Source organism: Callorhinchus milii, unplaced genomic scaffold, assembly GCF_018977255.1.
Source record: "Callorhinchus milii isolate IMCB2004 unplaced genomic scaffold, IMCB_Cmil_1.0 Scaffold2, whole genome shotgun sequence".
In the NCBI taxonomy this organism is placed as follows: Eukaryota; Metazoa; Chordata; class Chondrichthyes; order Chimaeriformes; family Callorhinchidae; genus Callorhinchus; species Callorhinchus milii.
The window spans coordinates 48,355,895-48,381,433 of record NW_024704743.1 but is presented as its reverse complement, the minus strand read 5'-3'; the positions used below and the strand labels follow the sequence as shown (position 1 = coordinate 48,381,433).

At 38.9% G+C, this 25,539-nt stretch overlaps 1 protein-coding gene across 1 annotated transcript in view; it reads right to left on the bottom strand.

Moving 5' to 3' along the window:
• skap2 (src kinase associated phosphoprotein 2) overlaps positions 1 to 25,539 on the bottom strand; it is a 144,908-nt gene that overhangs the window by 44,682 nt on the left and 74,687 nt on the right. The window contains exons 5-9 of the mRNA XM_007900498.2: positions 18,847 to 18,924; positions 16,956 to 17,039; positions 15,480 to 15,604; positions 12,064 to 12,127; positions 9,489 to 9,629 (exon numbers count right to left, since the gene is read on the bottom strand). Of these exons, the coding sequence (XP_007898689.1) occupies positions 9,489 to 9,629; positions 12,064 to 12,127; positions 15,480 to 15,604; positions 16,956 to 17,039; positions 18,847 to 18,924 (492 nt within the window). The remainder of the gene's footprint in view (positions 1 to 9,488; positions 9,630 to 12,063; positions 12,128 to 15,479; positions 15,605 to 16,955; positions 17,040 to 18,846; positions 18,925 to 25,539) is intronic.

Genomic DNA, 25,539 nt, shown 5'->3' with positions numbered 1-25,539 from the left:
CTACCTATCTAGGAAATGCTTTTAGATGAATCGAGGTACTATGAAGTGCAATATAGTTACTCTTTCTGTCCAATGAGGAACGACATGATGAACAACAAACTAAATGAATGGCCTTGCGCAATTCTGTCATCATACTAAATTTGTATCTGATTAGATTATACCTTAGAATGCAATGGAAGTTCTCTTTACATAACAGAAGAGCTTACAACAGAAATAGTTTGGTATTAGTTCTTGCAGCTGGGGAATCCATCAAGTGTATATTGCACAGTTCACTCGGCTTGTCTACAAGTTGGGGAAAGTCCAGGCAAGGGGGGGAGGTGGGTGGAATCGGGTGAGAAATCATGTTACTAGTTTGTATGGGTGGGCTGAACACTCAGTCAACCAGCAACAGAATGTGTTGTTCTCTATCTTTGTAGGCAGTACTAAAGATGTACATAGTATATTGTGTTGTCATTGAAGTCATAGCTGCCACCAGCATAATGCTTTTAAGGAAGCAAAGGACATTCATCCCATCTTAATGGAACTTTTCAGAAAGAAGACCAGAGACCTAACTTGAGGCAACAGCACTACTACTAATAATAATCCTTGCTTTTGATATAGCGCCTTATCACGTCTTTGAGACGTCTCAAAGCGCTTCACAAAATATACTGTAAAGTGAATTGACTGTATGTTTCGTGGTCGAAAGGCGGAAGCCAATTGTGCACAGCAGTGTCCCACAAACAGTCGTGGATTGAGTGTCCAAATTATTATTTTTTTAAGGGATTTATTACCCCCAGAAAAGCGATCCGCCAATCGACTAACAATTGGGTTCCTATTTACTGCTAGGTAAACAGAGGCATGTGGAGTAAGGAAAAGGAAGCCGGATAAATTGGACAAAACGCCCAGCCCCGATTCATCTGTATTTTCACCAATATACCAGTTAATTCAGACAAAAGTTTGTTAATCCAGACAAAACCCTCGCTGGTCTCCGATGCAACAACTCACTCTATGTCTTGAGCCGCTCCATTCAGTCAGGAGCGGTCCTGGGATGGAGATGGGAGGAATCTAATTGAGATTGATTTGACAGTGGACTCCAGCCATTCACAAGTGGCTCTGGGCTGTCAATGAGTGAGGAGGTGGAAGAACGGTGAAGAAACAAGGGAGTAGACAAATAGCAGTTGATTGACATATGGAACCGCTTGTGAATGTGTGGAAAGCCCATCAATCACAAGCCTCTCCAAGCTGTCAATCACCTCGGAGCCACTGCTAATTGGCCCCCTTACTGTTCAATGGGAACAGTAATGGGAGGGAGGAGGTGCTGCCGTCGCTCCTCTCTGGGTGGGAAGAGATAGGAGAAGTTCAGTTAAGCCGGACAAATGTGACCGGCTTAAGCAGCTTCCACTGTATTTGAAAAGAGAAAGGAGTTCTCTCGGGTCCAATTCCCACAGCTGGACAAAGCGGTTGTTATATTAACCTACAAAATACAGTCACTACACTTTATAGTAAATCCTGTGAAGTGGTTTGAGAAGTCTTTCTGACTATATAAATTGCAATGATTAATATTGTAATGCAATATACTTTACTGATAAATTAAGTAGGCTATGTGCTGAAAACTCTTACTATGTCAAAGCAGGAAGTATCCTGTTTAACGCTCTATTTATGCTGATGCATGAATGCCAGACTAATTCTGAAACTGATCACAACCTAAACTCAAATGCACCATAATCCACCTGAATTGAGACCATTAGTGTAAACCAGATCCACCTCAGGGCCTAATTTCATGCCTGACAGATTTGGATACAAATAGTTTAACCTTGGAATAGACTGCGAATCAGCCTTGTTCTAATGAATGAATTTCCCTCCCCCCGTTATGCCCACCACATCCTTTTCCCTATCATAGTTGTCATATGTTGCCCTCTCTCATGTGTACTCCTGGTGTAATTTAGTTAATAGCAGCATGGTGGTACAACACACTACAGTGTTTATGCATGACCCAGAGTAGTATGAAATTGGTTTGAATCTGCACTCCACTAAGCTTCCAATTTCAATTGCACTGAGATAGGAACGTTTCTGTAGGTCTGAAATATTGTCTTAAAATTTAAGATTATGCAAAATAGTGTTAAATTCAGTCTTAATTTGGAAGTCAGTTTTCTATATTCTACAAAATTAATTGTGGAAAATCAGCTTCAAATTAAAACTGAATTTAAGAGTATTCCAAAAATCTACACAATCTTATATAAGACAATGATTTTAAAGGTTAAGGCCACAGAAATTTTGGATTTCTGGTAGTTCCCCATTCCTTATTTTAAGTTAGTTATATTTATGTATTAATTGCAGTTTTAAAACCAGAAACTAATGGAAAATTTAATGGAACTTTGTAGCTCAATCAATTTTTCCATGTATTAACAGAAAAAAAATGGTGACATATTAAATGAGGCTAATGTTGACTTCACTATGCACTTGCAGCATAAACTCTTTTTGAAGAGTTACAGTTCAACAGAAATGAATGAGAAATTAATCTATTGAACTGTTGCAACCAAGAGGCAGGACCATTGCAACATTACAGACTGTGCAAATACAGGAGAAACCTGTAGCACATCTGGTTACTAACCAGCAATGTCATGATGCTCTCATGCAGAAAGTCAGCTGAGAACTCTTACTTGATGTCCTACACTGCTCATGCTATTCACTTGATTCACTGGACCCTTCTCTACTCCCTAACTACCGCCTCATCTCCAACCTCCCCTTCCTCTCCAAGGTCCTGGAACGAGTTGTTGCTTCTCAGATTCGCTCCTTCTTCTCTCGCCACTCCCTTCTTGAACCCCTCCAATCGGGCTTCCGTGCCGCCCACAGCACAGAAACAAAGTGTCAAAGTGACAAATGACATTCTGTCCATCTGCGACCAGGGGTCCCTCTGCCTCCTTGACATCTCTGCTGCTTTCGACACCGTCGACCACTCTATCCTCTCACCTCAACCGCCACGGCGCTGTTCTTGATTGGTTCAGATCGTACCTCTCACTCCGGCCTGCTTCACGCCTCCCGTCTTGCTCACCCCACTATTGGTGGGCGGTCCTTCCGCCACTCTGCACACACCCTCTGGAACTCCATCCACAGTCCCTCCATCTTGCCCCCTCCCTCGCCACCTTCAAGACCCTCCTCTTTGATTGTGCTTTCAACCTCCGTGCTTCCCCCCTGCCCTCCACCCTCCCACCCCGACCCCCAATTCGGGTCCGTAACTCTGTCTGTCCAGCACCTTGGGACGTCCTCCCGACTTGAAAGGAGCGATACAAATGTAATTTTGTTATTATGGTTGTTGATGCACAGCTTAACTTCCTCGGAATATTCTCAAGACATACAACATAGTTTAGGTTGTGTATTGTTGCACTGTGCCAAAAGCTTCTATTGTCGTGATGCCCAACACAAGGATTATTACCATATTACTAGTGCTATTCTTGCGCTAATGAGATTTTGATGTCACAAAATACTAATAATGTCCATTATCTACTTGCTTTATAAGTGGAGCAGCACTATTTATAACACGATTCCCCTATATTTGCAGGGTTGAAGAGTAAATTGTAGCTGTGTTAAAGGTTAGCTATGCACTGCTGTAAATAGACATAACCTACCGGGGATTTTGTAATTTGGACCCCATGCTCCAGGTTAACATGAAGATTGGCTGTTTAGCAAGATATCCGAGGTCTAATTTAACTCGCACCTCTGGGAAGGAGGAGGAATAAAATTTGCAATAATAAATGTAAATGTTTCTCCTGCAATACTATTGTTTTCTTTGAAATGCAGTTTCAACACCTTTTCCAATTTCCAAACTGCATTGGGGAAACCTGATACTTTCAAACTTGGATAAACTCAATCAGGCCCAAATTTATATAATAATAATAATAATAATAATCCTTGCATTTGATATAGCGCTTTTCACGTCGGGAGGACGTCCCAAAGCGCTTCACAGAACACACTGTAAAGTGAATTGACTGTATATTTGTGGGCGAATGTGGCAGCCAATTGCGCACAGCAATGTCCCACAAACAGTCGTAGATTGAAAATGACCAATTTAATTATTGTTTTTGGTTTTTTGGAGGGATTATTATTAGGCGTGTGGAGTAAGGAAACTTGCCCAAGGTTTCGCCCTGCCTGGAATTGAACTCAGGTCTCTCACTTGCAAAGCGAGTGCTCTAACCACTGAGCTACAGGACTCCATATATTGTATCCTCATAAGAAACTCCCAACATGATAACCACAGAGTCCTCTTAATATCTCACTAGAAACAACAAAGTTTCCAACCCACTATTTTACATTGAAAAATAACTGAACTGTTCTACTATTCAAAGTTTATTTCAAGGTAGAAAAGTGTGATCCAGGTGCACTGCAGGGAGGTTTGGAATATGGGTCTGTTATTTCCAGCACATTACATATGTACTTTATTGCTTAAAATGCAGAACATTGTGTCCAGAATATGAATTGCCCAGATGTACTGAAAGTAGCCCTATCCCCAGACACTGTTCTCACTGCCAACTTCCTGAAACTGGGTCATGCATTCATCTTCCAGCGTACGGCTTTCTACTGGAGGTTAGTGGGATTGTGACTTTCCTAAACCTCATGTGTAAAACCATAATCTCACTAAGATGCAGTTGAAAGCAGAGATCCACAAGGTGGAAGATGAATGTGTGACCTGGCTTCAGGGCACAGTCATTCTGAACAGTGTGTCTCCCTCACAAATGTTTGTGTAATTTGTATTCAGTATTCATGGAAGCTCAGTTTAGATTGCAAGTTAGACATTCATGTCACATTAAGTATTGCTTACACTCATGTTTTGGCAAGTTCTACCCAAATTAATGAGTGTACCTTTTAGTTTTCCAAATGAATTAAATCCCAAGGTAAAAATGTAGTTTCGGCATAAACCACCATTTGGAGTTTGTATGCATTCTCCATGTTCTCACAGAACACCAGATCAAAGATCAAAACCAATAATTACAATTTTTTTCTTTTCTTGTACTTTGGGGTGTCATAGATTGAAGTGCAATGCTGCTTTCGACTACAGAATGGGTTATCCTGGAGAGCACCAATACCATTTTGTGTCAAGGATTAATTTATTAAAACCAGGAAATGGCGCAGTTCCACTAATCTCCCCAACCCCCAACAGCCCCCACCCTTTTGCACGTCTCTTTAATGCAGCAAATATTTTGGAAATGACAAAGGCTGCTGTTTTGACTTTGCACTGATATCAAGGCCACTGCTCCAATTCTATTCTGAAGCCAAATTGTCATAGACTAGAACACTGACCTTTTCACTTGGATTCAAGTAGCAAGAATCAGCATACAGGAGTGGAAAGGTTATTACTGTTCAATTGTAGCTGGTAAATATACCAAAGTGGAATGCCTGATAGTGTACCTGAATCACAAAAACTGTATTTTCCCTCATTTAAACATTCCGATTTTTTCTCTTCCAGACCTGCTCGGCAAGTAACCGATAGTTTAACTCAGGCATTTGTAAGAATAATACTTTTATGATTAGAAAAGGACATTTCTGGTCAGATTTTCCACAGTGTTTCATAGAATGACACAGAATGTAGAAATGTGCTTTATCTCATTATTCTCAATGTGTGCAAATACTGTATATGCATCATGACTTGCTAGGTTATCCCAATAATTTGTGATAAAATTTCCTCACATCATTTGCTAATCTTAATCGTAAGTTTCCACTGGAATGTTTACTTACCTATATCCATTTATATAACAGTCTCCAACTATTGTAAATGTAATAAAAAGACATTTAAATATTTTCAGGACAATATTCAGCACAAAATTTGTATTAGTGGTGAGATTCATGCTAGCTTAGAGGCTAATACGGTTAACAATAATAAGAGCTGAGCATGAAAACATCCTAGTTTTTTTCTGCCCAGAGCTATCAAACTGAACTTCAAGTGTTTAATTGTTCTTTACATAGTTCAAATGGTTACTGAATATGAATGTCGCTTATAATGAGGAATTTTACATTGTGACAAAATTGGATCTATAGTAATTGAAAATCTTTAATGAATTTCTCCTGATTTATTTTAGCTTACTGTGTATATTTGAAAACAATTTAATTATTCCTAAAATGCAGTTCATTTAAATGAACTGCTTAATTTTCAAACTGTTGCATAAGATTTAAGGTAGAATTACACTTATTTTCATATTGTGCATAATTTAGGGCAGCCTTTCTTCATTAAAGATGCATGGATGGTTTAAATCCCCTATAAAATAGTAAATATTTTGAGCAAAGCTAACCGAGGGAGGGATATTTTTTAGAAAAACACACAAAAGTCTTTAATCTTAGAAATTTGGAACATGTAGTTTAGGAAAGAGCAGGAGATTTGGAATGGTTGAATTTAGGAAGGAATTGGAAGGGAGGGGTTGAAAGGGGAGACAAAGGAAACTGTTTCTAGGGGTCATAAAGATAAGATAGCTAGCAGCAGATCTAAAAGAAAATTTAGGAAAACATATTTATGAAAAAGTGGTGAAAACAAGCAACTCACTGCCAGAAACTAGTGGAAGCAAAAAAAACAGCAACATATTTAAAGGTGCATGACGCAGAAGAAAATAGAGAGGTATAGTTGAGGGGAATAGGAGGGATGGAGACCTATGTGGTGTATAAACTCCAGCGTAGACTGTTTGGGCTGAATGGTCTGTTTCCATCCTGTATCATTCTAAGTAATTTTAAGTAAGTAGTTTTGATTTAAGTATTTTGCTCTCAATGTAATATTCTTTTTTAATTTAACTTTGCATCTGATTTGACACCAAAAAAATCTCCCCTAATTTTTAAATAATTTGGGTGATATCTTTCTTGTTGATACATATCTGATTTCCATCACTAGGATCATGATGTTCTGGTCAATTACAAGCAATTCATTTTCTTCTCAGTTTTTATGAAGATTTGGCTCGGAAGAGAAATATCTGAAGACTGCAGAATTGGATAATGAGAACAATTCTTACATTGCAGCACCTCCTCCCCCCAATTGCCATTATCATTGGACGGGAAGGGGACAAATTAGCAGCCACTCACAAGTGTCTCAGCTGTCAATCAATCACGATATCCCACCCTTGTTCTACTCTGTTCCTCTGCCCCCCTCACTGATTGACAGCTCAACTCCAGCTGCTCTGAATGGCTGGAGTCCGCTGTCAATCGCATGTAGACTCCTCCCATCTATATCCAGGAACCCCCCCCGTGGTTGAATAGACACAAAGAAGGCGCGAATGAGTACATTCAGCGATGACCAGGGTGGCATTTTGCCCAGAGTTATCGAATCTTAAGCCGAATCAACCAGGATATTTAAAACAGGTAATAATACAAATGAATCAGGGGCGGGTGATTTGTTCTATTTACCTGAAGTTTGGGGTTAATCGGCGTCCGGCAAAAGAGGATTCTACTGGATTTATTTAAAAGGTTTGACCCATTTTTCCTATTCTCTGAAAGGGAATTCGATAGAGAAACTAGAAAAACTATCAGATTGTTAAAGTAGATATAAGAGAGTTCGATGACTGAAGGAAAATTGTCAGAAATTAAGGCAGGAATCATTAACCAACATTCTCCACACCCTTGCCCCCATCACCTCCCGCACCCCCCTCCTACTCACACAAGCTCCCTGGTAATCCAGCCACCTTCGCTTTCTTAAATTGTAGATTGTGCCGCTGAACACATCTGGCTTAAATCCAACGGTCCACTGCAAGATTTGGCTGGACCACACTGAAATCTAATGCTCTGCTCACACCTCAGCAAAATCGTCCTTCTTTTACAGTATCAACCTGGAGGTCAAGGACAATCCAAGGCTTCTTTTCTCCACCACCAATCACCTCCTTCGCCCATCTTCCCATGCTCAACAACATCCTCTCTTCCAATTCGAAATGTGAGGAAATAACAAATTTAAGAGGATCCACTCTGCTGCCTCTGCCCCTACCACCCCACCCTTTTCTTTTCTCTTTTATATGTTCCCTTTCAGTGATGTCATTTGCAAACATGAGGTCAACTTCCACATGTTTGCGGATGAACCCAAATCTACTTCTCCTCCTCTAGCGCAGGACTGCTTGCCTCCACCTCTGCCCTTTCACACACTTCCGACCATACCACGTATCGAACACAACTAAAATCCCTATCAATGTATGGATCGCCTCCCGCCTCGATTTTTCCAATGTCCTCCTCGTCAGCCTCCCCAGCTCCACCATTCATAAAATCCAACTGATTCACAATTCTGTGTTTCCATCAGTACCAGGCGCCACACCTCCATCACCCAAATCTTTGCCAGGTTCCATTGGCTCCCTATTGCAGAATGGCAAGGTCCTCACGCTTGCATACAAATCATTTCATGCCCTGGCACATCCCTACTACTCCAACTTGCTTACAACAAGAAATTACATGTATAGCTCACTTCACGTCGGAAAGACCCCATTCCTCTACCTGTTCGCTTTGCTCAGCCTCCGTTACAGCCTTCTGCATGCCCCTTATTCCCTCCACCTTTCAGGAACTCTTCCCCAGGATTCTGGAACCCTCTGCCTCAATCCCTCCACCTTGTTCCCTCGCCCGTCCTCAGATCGCACCTGAAGACCTTCCTCTTCGACTTTAAGGTCATCTCTCCTCTCTCAATGGCTCAGCGTAAACTCTGCCACTGTTAAGCGCACCGAGACCTATCCTCCATGAAGGGTGTATATAAATGCAAGTTGCTGTTATGTTACTTAAGAAAAGATTCATTACCGAATCGATGGTTATTTCTCAGGTTTCAAAATTACTTTTTTTATATAAAAAATAAATAGGATTTTGCTATACAATATTCAGTGATGTGAGCTAAAACTGAGATATATTATGTACAATTATATGAAATACATATTGAATCTATTTTCCATCTATGTGCCTGCAAAACCCTAAAACAATAACTGCAGTTTGTCCCCTACTGATCATATCACCAAGCTAGATGAATCAATCCAAGTGTACCTTTTTATTGTAGACCAGAAATCATTGCAAAAGTGACTACCCACTTTCTCAGGAGCAGAAAAAACATGGGGGTTGTAGGGAGAATTATAATAAGAATAATGAATGAAGCAAGAAAACCTGCAATATACTCTTAACAAACAGATGTGTGCTCTTCAGAAGAAAGTACACTGGATTAAATGACCAGTCATAAAAAAACAGATAATTCTTTAAGCAACAAAACACAAAATTCTAAAAAGTTTAAATTTAAACAGAAAACCAGGACAAAACATTTAACTAAAATAAATAAGATACTCTAACCCCAAATAAATATTCCTTATACTGTTTTGCTTTCAGATCAGCGTGCTGTAAATTTAAGTTCTTTCAGTTATGGGTTAATTAGCTCTTGGAATTGCCATTACCTTCTGCAATACTGATATGTGCTTCTTGTAAACATAAAATGTGATAAATAATGCACACAAATCGTATATTTTCACATTTGTTAAACTACATATAATTTTATTTACATCAATATCAACGGATTTAAAAAGACCAACCTGGAAGCTCTTCATAAATATCATCGTCTATTGGTTCTTGGTTGGTTTGGAACGTTTTAACATTTGTGTCCACACTTGTATCTACATCATCATACGTTTCTTCATCATCATCATCTACTGGGATCATACCAGATTCTCTGTCTATTTATAAAAACAAAGCAGAATGTCAAACATACTTGATATGATATTTTAAGCAAAAAAGTTAAAAATATAAATCAATTCAGCTCAGTGCTTAGCATATTCTAATTTTGGGATAAGGGTAGTAGTGGCAGAAGTCCATGAAGAAATATGTTTGGTGCTCCTGTTTGAATATTTCATGCTATGGTAGAAATCAACAAATTTGATGAGAAAACAACAACTTGTAGAAGGAAACATAGGGAAGAAACAGAAACATTTTCTTCAGAACTTTCCTTAGGATATTCTTCACTACAAAACAATAATGCAGAGACCCAAGCATTGAGCTTCAATGGTATCTTGTCTCTTTTTGTAACCCCGATGTGCAAATGAATTAATTGGCTGAGGTTTATATATTTGATAGAATGTTGTTCAATTTACTTTACTTTGGTCAGAAGTGTAGAACAACAATTTTTTGTTTTGCCAACAAAATATACAGTCAGTTCACTTTACGGGACATTCTGTGAAGCGCTTTGAGATGTATTGAAGACTTGATAAGGCGCTATATCAAATGCAAGGATGATTATTAGATAACAACACATTAGATTTGTATAGCGCCTTTCACATCGGGAGACCGTCCCAAGGTGCTGGGCAGTTAGGGATTTGGAATTCAAAGTACTAGCTTCTAAACATGGAAGCATGTGTGGCAGCTGCAGTGAATGGGGCCACAGAGCAATCGTGTTATAACTGAATAAACGTTGATGATGTGTGCTTGTAATGTGGATATTCCCATTAGAAATATATTCCGTATTGTCAGTCTTTACAGCAAGAGGAAATTCATTCATCCTGTAAATTTCAAACAATCAAACAAAGTGATAGTAAAGTAAAAATAATCCTTGTTTGATAATAGCATCATTCATGTCAAGAAGACATGCTTCACAGGATTTACTTTAAGGTGGAAGGACTGTATTTTTGTGAAGGTATTTTATGTCTTCTTTAAAATTATTTTTGTTACACTCAATAACATGATCAGATGTTGTTTGATTTTTCGTTAATGCCACTAATTTTAAAATTGTTAGTAAACTGGCCCATTCCAAGATGGGTATTAGGGAAGAGGGTATCTGTGGAAATGAAGGAGGGTCTTTATGACAAGGTAAAGTATACTTTGCGAATGAATATCTGTCTCTGCGTGTCTTTCTATCCCTCATTTCTTGTCTCAGTTCCTCTCTTGGCCTATCCCACCTCCCCTCCTTGCTCTCACTGTGTTTTTGTATCCATCTTTCTATCTGCCTCTCTCGTCAGTCTTTTCGTGTCTTTGTCTAACCCGCTTTGCTGCAAATTGTCTCAAACATTTGTTTTTTCCCCAACAAATCTCTTCACTCAAACTCTTATCATTATTATACTGAGTCAGTCACGCTCCGAATATCCCCAATATATTTCTTGTGTGTGATACTCACTGTATCTTGCCTTCTAGCTCTCTCTACTTCCCACTATCACTCAATTTGTCATCTGCTCCTCTTTTTTCTCTCTCCTTTCCCTCATATTTGTTCCCTCTCTCTCCCTTCCCCAGTGCCCTACTTCCCTTCCAATCTCCTTCACTTTCTTCTTCTCCCCTCTTTCTTCCCTTTTACACATACACACATGAACTTCCTCTCATTCTTCTCCCTCGCTCTGTTCTCTCACGCTTCATCTTCTTCATGGTATCCACTTGGCACCTTCCACAGGCATGACATCCAATTTGTGCTGAAAACTACTTTCTGCACACATTCAGAAGCAAGAGTCTGTGAGTTGGGGAGCAAAAGGTCCTTATGGTGCAGTTGCTTTTGTCATTTTTCATCATTGGCAAACATCAAGGGTAAAGAGAGCCATGAGGGGTCTCAACTGAAGTGGTAAGAAAGGTCACTAAACAGCAGGACCAGGCCTAGGATTTGTGTTTCCTTGGGGCTTTGAAGACTAATTTAGTTCATGCAAATTTAGTTTTCAGTCTGTTACTGCAGATCGTTAAGCCTTGGAATGGTTTAAAATCTGGAAGCAAGATACTGTACATTTCTTGTATCAATCATTACAGTGGAAATGCGTGACGGCTGACTTTTAGACTTAGCCAAAGCAAAGGGTTGGCCAGGCGGGTGTTTGATTGACAAGAGTTCTTTGAGGGTTCTCCAGAAAATTCTGGGCTAGAATTCTATTGGGTCTAAACCCTTACAAAATAGGTTCTGGTATTGTAATTGCCATCCAAAGAGGGAGAAATCTGAAAAATGGATGTGGCCTCCACTGAAATTATATATAAAGATGCTAAAATATATTTCTTTTTGAAAGCAGTTCCAAAATGGCCATATTCAGCCAGATTAACCCTCCATTAGAAAATCTTTCCATTTAACATTTAGAATAGCAAACTGGAGTTGCTAACTTCACCACGTGAAACGCTTAAATATTCAGCTTTCACATCTAATTTAACATTTACCTTTCAATACAAATTGAAGCTGTTCAACCCATTCTTCAGCTTCTTGTGGAGTAGCTGCAGCAAACTGAAAAGTTAATAATAAAAAAATGAACAGTAGTAGAGATCTGAAATACCTGTTGTCTCGGAAATTTGTGTTTCACATCTTCAGCTGTTCTTTTCCGTGCAAGGATGGTATGTATGGTTAATTTAGACAAATTTACGTAATTGAAGCAATGGATGACAGAGTTGAAATTCTGAACAGCAGCTGGCAACTGTGTGAAATCTGCTGCTCTTCATCAATGTCAAGTATGAAACTGATGAACAAAATTTACCCTTGGCAATTAAGAAACATTGGTGATTTCCTTTAAACTGTTTTTACAACCCTCCAAAAACGTCATTGTCACAATCAGCCACTCAACATGACAACTTAATGAACTGGCTTTCAACAGAGATCTTAAATGTAAGAACTTATTACTCTAACAGTCTATATCATTACTGACTGATTGAAATATTCCATTAAATTTCTTGTCTACATTGGTTGTCACTTACTTGCAATGTAAAGGATTTGGTACTGTTCTGTTAAACATGCCACAAATAATTAGCGAAAAGTGTGTTGGTCTATCGGCCATAATGATTCTATACTTTGGTACGCAACTGTTCAAAATATTTCTCTTCAGGAAACTGTTTGATAAGAATACAATGAATATTAAACGTGACATTTCCCAAAGTCCCACTGCTTACTACCAGTTGAATACAATGGATCCCAGGGTTATTTGAAACTTGACCACCTTTCCTAGCAGAAGCACGTTACTTGACACCACTGATTCAGGTTTGTGGAAGCTAGCACTCACACAGAAGCCTAATACAGTATTTGGCAACTCAATAAACAAATTCAAATTGAGGATTGTGAAAATATCACAACTTGTTAAATACTAGTATAAATACTTAAACTGAATTCTATTTGAATAACAGAAAACAGCGACATTTTCCCTTGCAAAATGTGGGCAACCGTGAACAGTAATAATAATAATAATCCTTGCATTTGATATAGCGCTTTTCACGTCGGGAGGACGTCCCAAAGCGCTTCACAGAACACACTGTAAAGTGAATTGACTGTATATTTGTGGGCGAACGCGGCAGCCAATTGCGCACAGCAATGTCCCACAAACAGTCGTAGATTGAATATGACCAATTTAATATTGTTTTTGGTTTTTGGAGGGATTATTATCAGGCATGTGGAGTAAGGAAACTTGCCCAAGGTTTCGCCCTCTGCCTGGAATTGAACTCAGGTCTGTCACTTGCAGAGCGAGTGCTCTAACCACTGAGCTACAGGACTCCATTAAAATCAACCCCCAAATTACAAGAGATTGTACTGTTAGTTTTGTATAGTTGCCTCTCCTCTCATGTAAGGACATAGATTGGGAGAACTCTCATAAAATATCATGGAACAACTATTAAACAGCAACTTGTGATACATTTATAGTTCTAAAGATGTGCAGTATTCCAGTAATTTATCACAAAGGTCATTCTTTATATGAGTTAATGTCAATGCGCATGTCACAATTTCTGGTGATAGAACAACAGAAATTTATTACACAGTAGGAGGCTATTCAGCCCATTTTATTGCATCAGTTTTTACTCTTCCAAGAAGCCATCCTTCCTAATGCTTCCACGTTCCCTGTAATACTCATCCTATGCATATGCTTGTCCAATTATTTTTAAATACAAAACACAGCTGGCAGATCAATCCATACTCTGACAACACTCTGGAAGAAGTTCTTCTGAGCCTCTCCTTTTACTCCCTTAGATACTCATAGTTTCATGCCCTCTTATCCTCATATCACGTACCAGTGAAAGGAATTTTGCATGATTAATTCTCTCAAATGCTTTACAATCTTAAACACCACTGTCACATCACCTCTAAACTTTCTCTGCTTCAATCCTCACATCTCTAACCTTTCCGCAGAGCTATATCTTTGTGAAGCTGTGCTATTGTAATATATTTTCTATCATGTGCCACTGACAACTGAGCACAATATTACAGATTTGGCCTAACCAAACTAATATATCATCAGATCTTTCTTTTATATTCAATGACTCAATGATTCAATGTATACTATTGGCCTACCGCCATTCTGCCCCCACCCTCTGGAACTCCATCCCGCAGTCCCTCCCCCTCGCCTCCTCCCTCGCCACCTTCAAGACCCATCTCAAGATACTCCAGTTCGACCGTGCTTCAAACCTGACAGAATTCTGTCACTCAGAATATAGGTCCGCTCAATATCCCTTCTCCCAAAATGCACCTAATCACATTTTTTTATTTTGAACATTTTTCTACAAATTTCCCAGTTACATTTTGTGTTCGTATGCCTCTTTCTTGCTCTTTATATTTTGTTTAATTTCCTTATTTATTCACTGTGTCCCTACTATCCTGACTACTTTTTTTTTACTTTTGGTATGTATTTTACCGATTCCACCTTAAAAATAACCCATTGGCAATCTGCTGTCATAACTGACTTTTCTACTCAGTTTATCTGTGCCAACTCATATCATTCTCATACCAGGAACCCTGCTTGTTCTTCTCCCACTCCCCCGCACCACCACCACTCACTTCGCTATAAAAAAGCAAACGTTCTGTCTTGTATGAGATTGCCTAATTGAATACTAACTAATGAATCAGGGCATTGTCTGCCTCAGTAACACATTATCCATACATTTATACAATGAGGCATATCAGAAGAGCACTAAACATAATTTTTTTTATTAATGTGAAGTATTTTAATATTTCAATCACACTTTTGAAATTAATTTTGCTATAAAAATCAGATGAACAAAAAGGAAGCAAGACATAGATGAAGCAAAATCGAGTCTGAACTCATATTGTTGAAGACGTAATGGATTTGCTTCATGTTGACAACAACAACAAAATTACATTTATAGAACGCCTTTCACGTCGGGAGGACGTCCCAAGGCGCTGAACAGTCAGGTGTCAGGACCCGAGCCTGGGGAGGGGTGGTGTAGGGGTGAGGGAAGGCAGAGAGGTGGGAGGGCGACCGAAAGCACGATCGAAGAGAAGGGTCTTGAAACCGGCTTTGAAGGAGGCAAGGGAGGAAGCGAGGGGAAGGGACCGTGGGATGGAGTTCCAGAGTGTGGGGGCAGAGAGGCTGAAAGCCCATCCACTGATGGTAGGGCGGGTTGGGCGGGAGACATGGAGCAGGCCGGAGCCCACTGAACAGAGGGAGCGGGCAGGTTGGTAGGGAATCGAGGGAGCGAGCAAAGTTCCTTAGAACAATTCCCAATAAGATGTAGGGCTTTATGTAAACTTGAATTAACCTGAATTTGGTAATGTGTGTCTCATTTGACAGCTACAACTAGTGATGAAGGAAGTGGTTCATATTTTGCTGACCAAGACAAAAAGTGCACATGTAAAGTCAAACCTGATAAAGTCGTTTCTCAGGCGCACAGAGTTCAAAACAGCAATCTTTCTTTCCATCTTTCCGGAGGCTGTTTATCAGCTGCACTATGTATCCGTCTATGGCAAATTCACCTTTCTGCTGTTTATCTGTAGAGGTAGAGGCATATTTATCTGTTTTAATATATCAAATCAATTGGAAGGGAAAACAACAATAGAAAATGAAAGACCAGATTCAAACTTCCAATTAGCACTTTTATTGCATTTTAAAGAAATATAGATTTGCACAGGAGTGAATGTTACATGTCTTGCACATCCCAGTTTCTAAAGTAATCTAATCCACATATGAAAAAATGATTGGCTCGATGGGTCTCTGGCCAAAAGATTAAAATATCTTGCACAGTACTGCCTCAAGAGTCAATGTCATCCCTTTAATAGATCTACCTGATAGACAATTTCAAGGCTTATATCACCGAAAAAGCAGACACTACCGTTGTAACACTTTTTTTTAACCAGATCAAGCCTTCCACAACCCTTCAACCAGCATAACGTAAAGGCCTATGATAAAAGAAAGGCATATGGTACCACCACTGTCAGACCAGGAGATGGGTTTCGAAACAAATGTCTAACATACACAGTAATAAGGAGTTGTGAAATAGTGTTTATAATCCCAACGAATAACACTAACATAATTCATTTGTGATGTAAGCCCATTTGTGGATTATAAAGAGATATCCAAAGTTATTTCGTTGTTTTTATGATACTTTTTGATATTAAGAAATAAAACTTGAACACTAACACTACAGTAAGGGTTTTTTCTGCAAAATGTGATTCATCTCAACACCACAAAAACAATGAAGACCAGATGTAATGGGGGTTCAACAGGTTTTGGTGTCAGCCTGGCCCAATTGGTATTCTCAGCTTTGAATTAGAAAGTTGTGGGTTCAAGTCCCAAGTCAGGACTTTAAAACTCGTCATCTAGGCTGACACTCAATGCAGTGCTGGGGAGGTGCCATTCTTTGAATTAAATGTTAAAACCGAGATCCTGTTTGCCAGTTTAGGTGGACATTAAATCCCCCAAACAAAAAAATGTTCATTCACATCCCAAATGTTATTGGGACATTGCAGTGCGCAAATTGGCTGTCATTTGCTTATAAAATACAGTTGCTACACTTTACAGTAAATCTTGTGAAGTGCTTTAACACATCTCAATATGAAAAGTGCTATATCAGGAACACCGATTATTATTAATATAAGGGAGAAGAAAATAGAGATATAATGAGATGAGATTCACTTTTAAAGAATTGATGTTCAAGCCCCTTCAGTCGCTCCGCGACGATACCCGTGTAAATACCGTGGCTCTAAATAAATGCAAGTTGTTGTTGCACTAACTTTGTTTGATGAATTTCACTGCTCTGAGGAGTTGAGATTTTGAAAAGCAACAAACAGCATAGTAATTAGCGCAACTTATTTATATTTTGCAGTGGAGCAAAACAGTTACCTTTTTCAGTTCCATAGTAATAGAAAACATTATTGCTAAGTGCACACCAACGTTTCTGCCATTCAGATCCAAAGAAGCTGTGATCTGCAATAAAAACAGGGTATAATTTATACCACACAAAAAAAAACTACCTGGATAAAGTCCTAAAATATGTATAGTTCAGAAATATTTTTACATTGAAATGCAATGTAATTGAAGAAAAATCATCATAAAAATGCAACCAGGTAGGAGAAACACTATGTACAATCTTATTCCCAATTGATAGTGAAGCAAATTCAATATAAATTTATAGGTACATTGCATACAAATAATGAATTAATGTAAAAGTGCGAACATAAAAAAGCATGAAAAGAGCAAAGACCATTCAGTCAATTAGGCTCACCCCACGCAGAGCTACTCAAATCGACTGATTACACACCTCACCTTATCATTTTATATCCTGGAGGGAAGAGATATTTTATAGATACTCAGTGAACAACAACAACAACAAAATGACATTTATAGAGCGTCTTTCACATCGGAAGGACATCCCAAGGCGCTGAACATCCAAAGACATTCAGAACTCTAAAGAGAAATCAAACCAATGCAGGATATTCATCCATTAACACATTTCCCAAAATAGGTACTTAATCTGTTCTCTTTCTTTGATGCTATTAATCAAGACTTTCCAAAAAGAGCATGTTTAGCTCTGGGAACCTCTGCATTATAATGTGCTCTAAGCTCCAGAATCATCCTATTGCACCCAGCTAATATTTGAATGAACTAACGAAGATCAAATTTATACATAATACTCCAAACATCACCAAACCAGTGATCTATATGAGATTAATTTATTTTCCTTAAACAACTTCAAGATGCAATGTAGGTATTTGTTTAGCTTTAGTGACAAGAGCTTCTGGACACAGTTTGCCAATAACACCCAAACATCTTTTTCTTTTTGCTAGTAAAGGACATATGGTGAATATATTTACTGGGGTAAAGTTTACAATGTTTTAAGTCCGTCATTGTATTAATGTGTGTCTAGCACTGTTAACTTACACTGGAATAATTCGCTACTATGTGGCAATGTTTCTTACCCAAAAAATGAATGCTCCCTAAAGATCTGGAATGCTGCCTATTTTTAATTCCTGAAGCAAAGGTGAATGCAATTGTAAACTATAGCCTGTAGAATAGATTTTATTGGTTATTATATATTTTCCAGTTTGTTTTAGCAAGAAGGGACACAATCTTTCCTCTCATCGCCAAACATGAACAATAGGTGGAGAGATCCCTTTAAGAGACAATAACAATCAATTAACAACTAACGTAGACTACTACAGGAAATATAAACGGCCCCAGGGAAAGGAGCACTCGCTGTGATTATTGGCGTAGGTTTGAATAAATCCAGTAATACATCAGCACATTGAATACTTATTACATAATACACCAGAAGGTTAGACCAATGTTTCTTGCTACAATATCCATTACCTTGGCCCTAATTAATTCAGATATTCCTCATGCCCACACTGACTCTTAGTATTTATATAAAATCTGCTATTGTATATGTCAAAAGATACACCATAAAATAGTGTTCAAGGAAGTGGCAAGTAAAATTAAAATAATAAACACCACAACATGAAGTTAAATATTCTGCTGACCAGACAACGCAAATGTAATTTTAGTTTGAATTGCAAAATAGCAGATACCCAGTCCTCACTTCACACTATCCTCTTCATCTCCAACTCTACAACCAAAGTTCTTCTATTAAAATATCCGCACTACAGTAAAGATATGCAGTACTTTGGGCTTGTATAATGATCTACAATAAATACAAGTTGCGCATATCTTGATGGTTTTGTTGCACCAATACTTTGCGAGAAATGCTGTTCAAGACAATATATTCTGTTCTTACCTTTCCGCCGCTTTTCCAAATATCCAGTTTTCAGGACCTGGGGTAGTTCCTGTGCAGGTATTGGAGGGGCTCGCTGAACTAAACAAGAAAAAATGCACATTGTAAGAAAACTGCTGTACCCTTCATACATGCATTGTGTTTTTACCATTATACATCTGCTACCTGCGTGAAGTTTTTACACCAATCGTATTGCTCACCTCCTAACTCATAAAGGCGGTCTCCCACCCTTCATTACTCCCGAGCTTATCCTTGAATCACGGGAAATGACGTCTTTATCTGTCGACGCATGGATACTTGCCGGCCGGCTATATTGAATCGCGGGAAACATAGTCTTCATATCTCGATGAATGCACATAGGAACCTCATTTTCTGCAATTGAATGAGATTCCAACGTATGCCGGTAAGTGGCATGCGATGACGGGTGAAGCACTGAATGTAGTCTCAGCTAGTCACTACATGTGCACTTCCTGGCTGCAGTGCCAAACTACCGCAAGTACATTTACCGGCTGGATTAAATTAAGCATGTACAGTATAGATTATTGATTAAATCGGATTTTCTACAACTTCTACATTTTGCCTGCAACTCGGACTTTGCATAATTCATATTAAATATTATGGTCCCAACTGATACGACTTATGTGAGTACAGGTATTAGCCAATCCATGGAAACAAGAACTTGCTTGAAGAATCAGATTTGAAATGGAACAGCGGATAGGTCATCTCTGCTTTCTCTAAATTGTCCTTTTATTACACTTTTTTCTCTCAATTGTATTTTCCCCTTCAATTTAGTGCTTAGGGCACCTGTTCTTCAGTATATTTTGCACGTTTCCTATATAGTTTAGTAATGTCTCTGGACTAGTCACTTTGAATCTTAGATTAGGCTCACTGGAACACTATATAAATCATAAAAATACAGAAGATAATCAAAATGGACTAACAATACGGACAGATATAACATTATCCAGAAAGCCAGTGAAAATTGACGCTTACTATATCAATTATACTGTTAACATTTTAACATTGCAACAGTCATGCAGAACATTTACTGAATCTTGTTACAGTATTAATTTATTTTATGAAATGTGACATTGTACATCTAATAAAACTTCAAAATTAAGAAATTTTTGATACTGTCATAGCAGATTCTGGACTTCAGCACTTCAAACACAATCTAGTGAATTCTGCTTGGATACAGAAGTAAAGTGAAGGTGATTTAAGATATCACTATTAAACATTCCATTCTGACAGAGCTATACTAAAATGTTCAAAACTATTAGAACTTTTAGAAATAAATAAGCAATTGCTCTTCAATTTTCATATCAGATGTTGTTTAAATTGATTTGAAATGCTATTTGTTATTTCACTGTAAACGACTGATGTTATTGCTTTATTGACTAAGTACAGATGATATGACAAATCCACTTAAATATGTCAGACACACTGAATCATGAGGTAAAACATTACTTATTTTATAGTATTTGGTTAGTGATCACCTTTCAGATGTACTTTGCAGATTTACCAGCTGCAAAAAATGATCTTTAATGAAAATACAAGTCTATTTTCAATATTATTTAAGTACACTCAATTTCTGAATATGAAAGATTCTTCAAATTATCTGCTGTGCTGCTGATAAACTGAATTCAGACTACGTGGTGACTGTTGTAGACACAGTTTGAACAAGGATACATTTTAAAAAATGAACAGAATTTGATTATTGTTCAGTTAGTTGGATCAATCAATGTTTAATGACTTCTTTAAATAAAATGAAATAGTCATTAAAAATAGCATTTATTTAAAAAAAGTCTATTAGAAACTATTAGAACTACTTCCACCAGAAAGATAATCACGTAAAACAACAGATTAAAATGTCCTTGTTTTATTAATGAAAAATGAAAATTTAGTATTTTGGTTGTCTCTAACAAAAGTAAAAACAAAAAAAGCCTAAAATAAGTTCATTTATATTATACAGAACTGTAGCAGCAGCATCAGCTGTGATTGAGATGTGAAATCATGCTGTTGAGGTGGCCCAAAGCCATAAGAACATGAGGACAAAGCAGGCAAGAAGCAAACACCCAATGGGTCTGCAGGTCTCACTGCAGATTGGCATCAGTTCTGTTGTTCTGTTTGTCTCAAGCAAAGCTATTAGAAATATTTCTCAAACAATTAGTTTCCCACAGAAGCGAATAGATTCAGATACAAACCGGATAAAATTATCCAGCATAATGTCTCACATATTTAAAGTAACAGAATTTCAATCTAGAATTGCCACTTGGCCAATTTTTGGCCGACATTCACAATGTCTGTTGAGATAAAGAAGGCCCTTCGACTCATTTGATCTCCTTCTAGAATACCCAACTTACCATCCTCCATCACAGCATCAAGCTGTTGCTTAAATAAGTCCAGCATTCTGTCCTCAACCACCCTCTTGGCCCATTCCAGTCATTAATTACCTCCTGGGTAAAGAAATAATTCCTGCTATCCGTCCCGAAACAACCCCTTGTTACCCTGAACCTATGCCTCTTGTTATCTTGCTTGGGTGGGGGAGGGGGGGCAGGTAAGCGGGGCCTCCTTGGAGCTGAACTGGCTCCAGATGATATTCTTGGCAATGGATTGTCGGAAAGCCAGCCCTCTGTGGCGGTTTTAGTAGTCCACTTCCTGAGCCAGTGGGTCCGGAGCCTTCCAAAGGCACTGCTGACGACAGCACAGCCAACCTGGCTCATTGACAGAACTTGAAGGGCAGACCAATCACTGGGGACAGGCAATCATCTTTTTTTTCATAGAATGTTATGGCACAGAAGGAGGCCATTTGGCCCATCGAGTCTGTGCCGGCTCTTTGACAGAGCAAGTCACTTTCACTAACCCCAATCACCAGCTTTCTCCCCATAACCCTTCAAACCCGTCTTCCCCAGATACCTATCCAGTTCTCTCTTGAAAGCTGTTATCGAATCGGACTTCACTACCCTTTCAGGCAGATCATTCCAAATTCGAACAACTCGCTGAGTGAAAACATTTCTTCTAACCTTCCCTTTGCTTCTTTTGGTAAATATCTTGAGACTGTGACCACGGGTCACAGACACACCTACCAGCGGAAACAGCTTTTCCTTATCTAGCCTGTCGAAACCTTTCATGATCTTGAAGACCTCTATCAGGTCCCCGCGTAACCTTCTCTGCTCTAATGGGAAAAGTCCTAACTTCTCCAGCCTGTCCTCATAACTAAGGTTCACCATTCCTGGTATCATTCTCGTGAATCTCCTCTGCACCCTTTCCAGTGCCTTAATGTCCTTCCTGAAGTAAGGTGCCCAGAACTGGACGCAGTACTCCAGCTGAGGCCTAACCAGTATTTTGTATAGATTAACAATAACCTCCCTACTCTTATACTCTATGCCCCTACTAATAAAGCTCAGTACACCAAATGCCTTTTTTTACTGCCTTATCTACTTGCTCCGCTACTTTTACTGATTCGCTTACTTGAACACCCAGATCTCTCTGTACGTTCACCGCCCCTTAAGATTGAGCTACCAAGTCTATATTGCCTCCTATCATTTTTCCTACCTAAGTGTATCATCTCACACTTATCCACATTGAAATCCATCTGCCACATGTCAGCCCATTCCACCATGCTGTGTATGACTGCTTGCAGTTGGTTACAGTCCTCCTCACTATTTACTACCCTACCTAACTTTGTATCATCTGCAAACTTGGAAATAGTGCTCTCTATGCCCAAGTCCAGATCATTAATATATATTAGAAAGAGCAGTGGTCCCAATACCGATCCCTGGGGGACACCGCTGCACACCTCCTTCCATTTCGAGAAACACCCATTAACCACCACCCTCTGCTTTCTGTCACTCAGCCAGTTCTTAATCCAAACTGCCACTGTCCCCTTAATACCGTGGGCCTCTAATTTTTGGATTAATCTCTTATGCGGTACTGTGTCAAAAGCCTTTTTGAAATCCATGTAAATAACATCCACCGCATTTCCCTCATCAACCCTCGCAGTCACCTCTTCAAAAAATTCTATTAGATTTGTTAGGCAAGATTTGCCTTTAACAAATCCATGTTGGCTGTCTCTAATTACCTCATGTTCCTCTAAGTAGAGATTTATTCTTTCCCGAATTATGGTCTCCAGTAGTTTTCCTATTACCGAAGTTAGATTGGCCTGTAATTTCCGGGTTTGTCTTTCTACCCCTTTTTGTAGAGGGGGGTAACATTAGCCACTCTCCAGTCTCTTGGCACCACGCCTGTGTCCAATGAAGATTGAAATATATTGGCCAAAGCCTCCGCTATTTGAACCCGTATCTCCCACAGCAACCGTGGGTGAAATCCATCTGGTGCTGGTGACTTATCAATTTTGAGCCCAGTCAATCTTTTCAGAACTTCATCTCTGTCTATAGTAATCTGATCTATTTCCTCTACCCTCTCATCCAATACTGAGGGATTTGGGGCATCCATTTCCGTTGTGGAGACAGATGCAAAGTACTTGTTCAGTACATCAGCTATGCCCTCTGCCTCCACAACAAGATTGCCGTCACTCTCTTTGATTGGCCCCACCCTACCTTTAACTAACCTTTTTTCCTTTATGTGCTTGTAAAATATTTTAGGATTCCCCTTTATGTTACCCGCTAACCTCTTCTCATGCAATCTTTTAGCCTGTCTTATCACTCTTTTAAGATCACTCACTCAGCAACTGTTAACCCTGCAAGCCAAAGCCCTAATGGGTTGGGTGGTTTGGATAATCTTAAGCATGGTGAGGGTTTTCTGCATATGTCAGACAACTGCTGACCAAAAATATTTTGGGGGGGTTACTTTCTCATTCCCAGTTTAAGAATATTGCAGAAAGCTTCCCGATGCTTGTACGGCTAGGACCACCCTATCTGTTAAGAGACTTTGACTTACTTACAGGGTTAATGGAAGCTGAGTGAGAAGAATCCACACCCTCATCTGCCTCTCCAAATCCTACCATGTTATAAATCACTGGTGTGATCGCACTTGGAATACTGTGTGTAGTTCTGGTCACTGCTACATAAAAAGGATATTGCAGAAATTGAGAGGATACAGAGGAAGGCAACCCAAATGATTGAGGGGATGGAGGGAATGGACTATGAGGAGCGATTAGGTAAACTAGGCATCTTCACACTGGAGAAAGTTGAAGGGTGATACGATTATGGGCTTTAAGATTCTGAAGGGACTAGATAATGAAGACCATGATAAGCTGTTTTATCTTGTACTGAACAGTAGAATCAGAGGACACGGCTTGCGATTGAAGGGGAGTAAATTCAGAACAAATCTGTGGGAACACCATTTCAATGAGTGTGTAGTAAACTTTTGGAACAGGTTCCCTCTGGAGACGGTGGAAGCAGAAAATGCTGCTTGTTTCAAGAACAAATTAGATAGATTTCTGCTAGAAAATAATATCTCAGGATACAGTGTATAATTTGGGACACAACATGTCAAGCAACTGCCAGGATGTTGAAAGGCGAACTAGATGGACCTTGACCTTCTTTCGCCAAGCAAATTCTTATGTTCTTATGTTCTAAAACAGAATGAAGACTTTTGTTCCCCTTGTAAGTAGTTAGGTCTTAACAGCAAATCATTAATATGAATGCTGAACACTTCAGACCATAGAGTTCAGGGTCCAGCAGTCAGGTTACATAAATACTGCACATGTTCTATCATCTTTGTGTTAAGTAGCAGGGAAGTAATCAATATTTGCAAGCGTTGCCAAATCCCCAATAAAACCAGTTGTTCAATGAAAGAAGTGTTTGCTCAATCTGCACAGTTAATCCCTCTTCATCTAACTGAGCCCCTTATTTATTCCAACCTGTTGTAAACCTTGCTAGAGAAGATTAGCTCATCTCCCCAAACTAAACATGCTCTGACAATTTAAACACCACAGAATTGTCAGGGGATCCTTTTCAAATATCAGCTTTTTCTTGCGAGTCAGTGCTACACACTCTGGAAATCAAGTCTCATGGTCATCTGACTAATAACCTTATATCCCTGCATAGATAAATAATAAAATTAGGTCAATCCTTCTTTGCTACTTGCATTGCAAATAGTAATTTTTGTTTTAGAATATAAATCCCACCCCCCACCATAAAAAAAGTAAATTTTAATTGAATATCCAAGGTTTCTACTTTGCACCTATTTACACATTCACCAATTCTTCATTAGAGTATACCAGTTTTCTGCAATCTCCAATATGAAACATTTCATCCACATTGAGATATGATCAGCCTACGTTTTCAATATTCCTATTGGGCGTAGGTTTGTTTATAACCTTCAGAAGAAATCTTTTAGAAAGGAACTGCAAAGATCATATTATCACACTATGGCTGAGAGAGCCACGACAAAAGCAACTGAGATAGAAAGTTAAAGACACAGAGAGAGAAACAGTCAAAGGAGTTAGATAAAGTGTCAGAAAGAGAGAGAGGACTAACCGGCAGTGTGGTATTGTATACATTATAGTGTAAGAATATTTGGTTAGCGCTACAGCCAATTTGTATTTTGTAAATCCATTTATCTGCAGTTTCTTATCCACAATGGGGTTGTCTCAATTAGTGATAATCGATTCTATTATGTTTATAAATGTGCATTCCCATTTGTGGTCTTGCATTACATCAGTGTAGAATAACTGCAATTAGTTCCAATTCTGCCTCTCTGAAACTTTAAAGAAAAAGTTTCAAAAATAAT